This window comes from Pipistrellus hanaki, assembly GCF_964339955.1.
Source record: "Pipistrellus hanaki genome assembly, chromosome: 1".
NCBI lineage: Eukaryota > Metazoa > Chordata > Mammalia > Chiroptera > Vespertilionidae > Pipistrellus > Pipistrellus hanaki.
The window spans coordinates 73,982,150-73,989,724 of NC_140503.1; the positions used below are offsets into that span (position 1 = coordinate 73,982,150).

At 41.6% G+C, this 7,575-nt stretch overlaps 1 protein-coding gene across 1 annotated transcript; it reads left to right on the plus strand.

Annotated features, from left to right (window-relative positions):
* Positions 1-6,061: 6,061 nt before the first annotated feature.
* LOC311623775 (coiled-coil-helix-coiled-coil-helix domain-containing protein 2-like) lies at positions 6,062-6,858 on the plus strand. Its single transcript, XM_084886202.1, has one exon. The coding sequence runs from the start codon at positions 6,124-6,126 to the stop codon at positions 6,553-6,555; it is 432 nt and encodes a 143-aa protein (XP_084742328.1). The 5' UTR covers positions 6,062-6,123; the 3' UTR covers positions 6,556-6,858.
* Positions 6,859-7,575: the final 717 nt, after the last annotated feature.

Genomic DNA, 7,575 nt, shown 5'->3' on the forward strand with positions numbered 1-7,575 from the left:
CTGTCTTTGTGGCTGTAGAGTCTGCTCTGCTGGCAGGAATGGGCAGGGCAGTGTGTAGGCCTGGCCAGGCCCACAGCTCTGTAGAGGGGCCAGTGTTGTGACAGTGTGAACTGCTTTCCACGGCTTCTGTGACTGCTGACACCCAGGGACCCTGCCTACAGTGGACCTCAACCTCCTCCCTGCTGGTCCCAGAGGAAATATGGAATTGCCTTCCCATAGTGTTATCCCTCTGTTTCCCCATTCTCCTTTTAAATATTATGAAGCTGGAGAGGCCCCCATAGGCCACCTTCTGCATTTTTATTCACCCCCGGAAGGTATGGAAACCACACTGATTTCCCAAGACTTACGTAAACTATACATGAACTAGAAAGGCATCTGGAAGTAAGGAAAGGTTCAGGCTGACCTGTATCATCTTGACAGCAAAGAATGATTGGTATCAGGGGTCATGGGCAGAGATGATTAAATGAGTATGAAACTTTCCTCCCCTAAACTTCTATCCCTCTGAGTCACAATGCAGAGAGGGTGCCTCAGAAAAGGCAAGGGAAATAAAGAAGCCACATCATTACCTTTTCCTTTTAGCCTTTTCCCAAGCTCTCCTTAAATTTTTAGGCTCTTTGCTCAGTCATTTCCCTTATATATTCTTTGGTTTTGTTTTAGAAACAGAAAAATTCTGTTTTTTTTCCTTTAACTAGCATTTTGCTTATCTTATAGTTTATTGAGCCTAGGAAATGTATGGCCTATAAATAAATAAAATTATTATTATTATGTAGCTCTATTCAGAGCATTAGTTGAAAGGGATACATGACATTTTTCTTCATTTGCTTAGAAATGTGTTGCAGTCACAATAGCTCTCCTTCTTCCTTGGATTAATGGTATAATTATTCACACTGGGCAACAGAAATGGAATGAGTTTGAACTTGGCATGAATTAATACACTAAAATATGCCTCCTGTTCTCTCTCATTGCCTAATTAATTTTGAATTATGAAATTCCCTTTGAGCTGCCCAAAAAGCATGATCACTGGATTCCGGAGCAGTTATTCTTTCTTTGCAATAAAAGTCAAGTAATTTGATAGTTATGTGTGCTTTAAAAAGAGAATACTCATTTGAGCTTCCTGGGAAGGAGAACACAGGCATCATAAAGGAATTTTCTAGAGGTTTTGTAGTGAGAAACCTGTACATGATGTATGTGCAAGGGCCCCAAAGCAGACTGAACTTGATATAAATTAGCTTTACCGTGAGGAAGATCAAGGCCTTAGGAGCACTCCCTGAGTCTTTCACCTGGTTCGGTGCCTCAGTGTCTGAAATTTCCACTCTGAATCCCATGTCTTTGTGTCACTGGACAGGGTCTGGGCCCAGAGTGGGTCTGCCTTGAGCCAGCCAGTAGTGTGTGATTTCTTGATTTAGTGCAGAAAAGATTTCATAGCACAAGTCCAGGTGATTTTTGAGAGTATGCTAATTTAGAGCTGGAGACAGTGAATCAAAGGAAGGTCTTAAGATAGAAGAAGAAACAATAGAGACCATAGGCAGTGCTCTGCTTTGGCTCCTTAGAAATTTTATAGGAAATAAATGAGCCAAGGTGGGGCTGCTGTTAGCTCAGAGAAAAAGGGGACCTTGGAGACAGGTTCAGGAGGTAGTCACCAGGATGAGGGGTCACTTCCTGCTTCTCCCCTGGTTGCAAATCTTATGGGGACTCTTAGAATTTAGGAGAAAGAAAGTAAAAAGTTCATGCCCAAGAGAAGGCATGGGAGTACTCCAGAGAGAGAGAGAGGCTGGCCTAGGCTGGCATCCTTTGTCTTGAAGGTTTTTATCATTCTTCTGTGGGTAGGAATCCTAGGGGAGGTCTTAAAGGAGCACCTTAACAGAATATTCATTAATTTCCCAGGTGTGTCCTTCAATCAAAATGAGTATATAGGGAAGTTTGACATCATTCTCTGGTCAGCTTTACTGCTTCACTTTTATCTTGGGTCTATCAGGCTCTCATCGGGTTTTTGTTATTTACTCCCCTGACTTCATCCTCAGGTTTGGCTGACCCAAATGACATCAATTTGGTCTCTGTTCTCTTATCTCCCCGATGATTTACGCTATGTATTTTCTGGTTAGGGAGAAGAGGTATAAACCATTTGTTTTAAAGTGTCCTTGGTTAGGAAAGATAAGGTCTTGTGATTCACAACCTGGCTATAAATTGGTCAAATTGTTTGCCCATTCCAATTGCTGAGGAACTTTCCTAGCTTCTTACTATGCTGCCTCAATTTGATTAGGACATCGTCTTCAAATATTTTTAGTTAAACCTGACTGAGTTGTTCATGGAGAATAGCATAATCCACCATCAATAGAGAATGAGAGAAACTTCCCATTTCATGACCAATTCTACCCATCTCCTTGCGAGATGCCCCTTCAATGGAGGAAGTCACTAATGTGAATCATTATAACTCAAGATATAGGTAAGGGAGGGGGCGTGGTAACATAAAAAGCATCAATGCAGCCCCTTCTCCCTTTGCTCTCTCTGACACTCTGTAGGGATGTTTAAGTAGATTCCAGACTTACACACTCTTCAATTTGATTTATTCTTACAGTTTCCTAGAGAGGTTAAACATAACAAGAATTTAGATTTAGAGCTTGGAGGAGAAGCCTGAGGACTTTGAACTAGAGTATTGCACACTTGAAAGACCATAAGTAGAGAGGCATTTTAATTGTTATTCATTGTTTGTGGCTCCCTTCGATCCTCCAGAAATTGGGGGAGAGAATAATTGACATTGCAGGATTCTAAAACTTTCTTTGGATTCCTGGTGAAGGAATATTAAACACCATCAATAGAAAAACTGTAATATAAAATCTGACAATACTCAACACTTATTTGAACATTAATTCGTTTATCATATTATTTTAAAATAATGACCTTCTACTGAATTTTTCCTACCAACATATAAGCAAGCATTCTTTGTCATCATTCATCTAAAAAACAAGTTAAACAAAATTTCCCAAACCTCTCAACTCACTCTAATTACCTCTTCATATCTCTGCTTCCCTTTATAAAAATTTGTTGAAAATGTCATCTGTATTTTTTGCAAGCACTTTCTTACCTTCTAGTCTATTTAATTTTTAACAATTTATTTTTCAAACTAATTCCCTCAGATAATCTTTGTCATTCTTTTTTTTTCTCTATTCTTATGCCCTAAGTGATTTCATTGAGTCCTATGACCTTAAATACAATACCTATTCACCAATATCTCCTGTATTATTAATTTTTGAGGTAGCAGCAAATAACTTCAATATTTCAATGTATTACATTAAACATTTCTTTGTTATTAATGTAATATGAAAGCTGTAAATCACCTCTGGCTCTTTTTAACTTGGCTGGTGTCAGTGTGACTTCTCATTCTAGACCGAGTGCTATTTTTCTGGGATTATATTGTTTTTATGGTGGAGGGCAGAGCAAAAACATTTAACACAAACCATGAGATCACATTTAAAGCTTTTGTTCAGACATGTACATACGGACATTCTTATCAGCAGGGAGGAAGACCTAGCTTGGAAGGGAAAACTTGAGAGATTTAAAAGATATGAGACTTCTGGTCAAGATGGCAGAGGAAGTAAACATTATACTCCCTCCTCTCAAAACCATTTCAAAATTACAGCTAAACCAGAGAACAGCCATCATTGATAACTGCATAATTTAGCAGAACAGAAGCCCTATAACTAAGGATATGCAGAACATGCAATGTTGAGACTGGTAGGAGATGTGCAGTTGTGGAACAAGCTGGTCTCACATCTATGTGTGACAGTTACAAATAGGAAGGGATATTCTAGTTGTAGAGGCCCCCCTGAGAAGCGAGGAGTCCCAGCACCATGCCAGACTCTCAAGCCCAGGGTTCCAGTGCTGAGAAGTCCCCATAACTTCTGACTGTGCAAACCAGTGGAGATTGTGGCTGAGTGGGATGGGAGGCTTCTGGAATCCCAGGCATTCTTCTTAAAGGGCCCCTACAAACTTACTTGCTGGCAGACTCAATCACTTGGAGCTCCAGCACTAGAGCAGCAGTGCAAAATGTGCCAGGAGCATATGGGGAGAAACTGAATTATCTGGCTTCAGGGTGAGGGCTAGAGCAACAACTTTCTCCCAGACAGAAGTGCTTACAAGAAGCCATTGTTACTTTGCTGAGCCCTCCTCCTGATGTTGCAGGCTGAGGATATATCTGAATCACCATCATCCTGGCTAATATTGCCCCACTCTGGTGATTTCCTGATACCCTGTACCACCCAACTTGCAGGCCCATAGTAGCTGCTTCAAGGGGCCTTTCCATACAAATAGCATGTCTTGGCGCATGCTGTGAACTTTCTTAAAATCTGTAGATCACTTTGTAGCTCATACTGGTGGCCTCGAGCAGGGCATAGGCAGTAGCTTACCTTGATCTGCACTGTCTTGGAGGCCTGAGAACCAACACACCTGGTGGCCATTTTCAGACCACACCAGAGTACCATTGAACCACCTCCACAAACAACACACTAAAAGGGCAGTCTCAGCATTAGGGCCTTGCTAAAGCAAATCCTGCTATGCAGGGTAAGTCCCTGAACAACAGCTCTTCCACCAAAGTCATGGCCAGTCCTTTCAACCAGTTAGAGCACATGTGTCAAAACCAAGGCCCGCGGGCCAAATCCAGCCCGCCAGGCCTTGCAATGTGGCCCGCACCGCGCTGTCATCACTGCACTCCGCTGTCAGTTTATGACATTGTCAGTTTATGACTGTTCAGTAAACCATTCGGCCCGCGATTTAGGCTGGATTTTAGATTTTGGCCCCTTCTCTGATTGAGTTCGACACCCCTAAGTTAGAGAGTCAATCCCCCTAGAGGTCATGACTAAACTTCAACAGGAGAGCACACACAACCCACAAAGGAACACACCTGGAGCACTCAGCTCAGGTACCCAAGGAGATTGTGCCACTGGGCCCCTCAGGACACTTCCTGCATAAGGCCACTCTACCAGGGCTGGGAGATAGGACAGCTTTACCCAATACATAGAAATAACCACAGGGAAGCAGCCAAAATGGGAGACAAAGAAATATGTCCCAAATGAGAAAACAGGAGAAATCTCTGAAAAAGAACTAAATGAGATGGAGATAAGCAATCTACCTGATACATAATTCAAAACAATGGTTATAAGGATGCTCAAGGAATTTAGTAAGAACGTCAACAGCATAAAGAGGAATATAGAAACCATAGAAAAAGAACCAGTCAACAATGAAGATACAATAACTGAAGAACACCTTAGAAGGAATCAACACTAGATTAGGTGAAGCAGACAATCAAATCAGTAATTTGGAAGATAAGGTAGCAGAAAAAACACACAATCAGAACAGCAAAAATAAAATCATGTCTATTTTTTTTTTAAAGAGAAGAGTTTAAGGTACCTCTGGGACAACATCAATTATAACAGCACTAGAGGCTTGATGTACAAAATTCGTGCAAGAATAGGCCTTTCTACTCCCAGCTGCTGGCACCAGCTTCCTTCTGGCACCCAGAACCCGGGCTTCTCTCACAGTCCCAGCTTTGTCCAGAAGTTCGTCAGGAAGGACATCTGGTCTAATTAGCATATTATGCTTTTATTATTATAGGTTTGCACCATAGGGATATGAGAAGGAGAAGACAGAGAACAAGGAATTGAAAACCTATTTGAAGAAACGATGACTGAAAACTTCCTAACCTGGCAAAAGAAATATACATGCAAACCTATGAAGCTCAGAGTCCCAAACAAAATAGATCCAAAGAGGGCCACACCAAGGCACATCATAATTAAAATAACAATGGTTGCCCAGCTGGTGGGGCTCGGTAGTTAAGTATCAACCTATGAACCAGGGGGCTCATGGTTCGATTCCCAATCAGGGCACATGCCCAGGATGTGGGCTTGATACCCAGTGTAGGGTGTGCAGGAGGCAGCATATCAAAGATTCTCTCTCATCATTGATATTTCTATCTCTATCTCTCCCTCTCCCTTCCTCTCTGAAATCAATATATTTAAAAAAAAATAGCAAAGGTTAAAGATAAAGGGAGAATCTTGCTTTCTAGGAGTTTCGCACTTGCAGACACCGACCGGCTATCCAGTGGCAATGGCGCTTGGAAGCTGAAGCCAAATGTCCCCTATGGCCCCTCCGGCCAGCCAGGCACCTCAGATGAGACCTGCACCCAGGCCAGCACCAGCAGCTCATCCGCCAGCACCAGCTGCACCCTCTTCTGTTGGCGCACCTGCTCCTGCACCCCAGCAGTCAGGTCTGATGGCCCAGATGGCAACCACTGCCCCTCGTGTGGCTATGGGCTCTGCCGTAGGCCACACACTGGGCCATGCCATCACTGAGTGCTTCAGTGGAGGAAGTAATGCTGAGCCTGACATCACTTACCAGGAGCCCCAGGGAACGCAGGCATACCAGCAGCAGCAGCAGTTTGGCCCATGCCACTATGAGATGAAACAGTTCTTGGAGTGTGCCCAGAACCAAGGTGACCTTAAGCTTTGTGAGGGTTTCAGGGAGGTGCTGAAACAATGCAAATTTGCAAATGGATTAGCCTAATCAAGAAGGTCAAGTTGAAGAAATGGGAAATCATTTCTCCTGTCCAAGTTAACTTAGTATAAAAATATAATTGATAGTGAAATATAAAACTACTAGTTAACTCTCCTATATCAATAATAGTTTCCTTACTTCAGGATTGCAGTAGAAGAGAGTGTGCTTACTGTGCAGAAATTCATTAAGATGATAATTCAGTTTGGGGCTGAGCAGATATTTGTGTGGCCTCCTTAAACCAGCTTTTGTGATATTTGTAAATCAGTTACAATAAAGTGATTTTCTTCCAAAAAATAAATAAAATAAAATAAAGGGAGAATCTTAAAAGTGTCAAGAGAAAAGCAGTTAGTTACCATAAGATTTCCAGCTGATTTCTTAACGGAAATTTTGCAGTCCAGAAGGAATTGGCACAAAATATTCAAAGTGTTGGAAAGCAAAGGACCTATAATGAAGATTACTCTCCCCAGAAAATTTAGCATTTAGAATGGTACAGATAGAGTTTCCTAGACAAGAAAAAGCTAAACGAGTTAATCACTACCAAACCAGTATTTTAAGAAATGTTAAAAGGACTTTTAAAAAAGATATTTTATTGATTTTTTACAGAGAGGAAGGGAGAAGGAGAGAGAGTTAGAAACATCAATGAGAGAGAAACATCCATGAGCTGCCTCCTGCATACCTCCTACTGGGGATGTGCCCACAACCAAGGTACATGCCGTTGACTGGAATTGAACCTGGGACCCTTGAGTCCACAGGCTGACGCTCTATCCACTGAGCCAAACTTGTCAAAGCTAAAGGGACATTTTTAAGATGAAGAAAAAAAGATCAAAATATGAAAAGCAAAGTAGCAATAACTACATATTTATCAAAATTACTTTAAATGTAAATGGATTAAATGCTCCAATCAAAAGGCATAATATGGCTGAATGGATAACAAAACAAGATCTTAAATATACTGTCTATAAGAGACTCACTTCAGATCAAAAGACACATGAAGACTGAAAGTAAAGAGATAGAAAAGATGTTTCATGA

Excerpts from the sequence above, each read along its gene's own strand:
- LOC311623775 (XM_084886202.1), top strand. The coding sequence starts at position 6,124 with ATGTCCCCTATGGCCCCTCCGGCCAGCCAGGCACCTCAGATGAGACCT.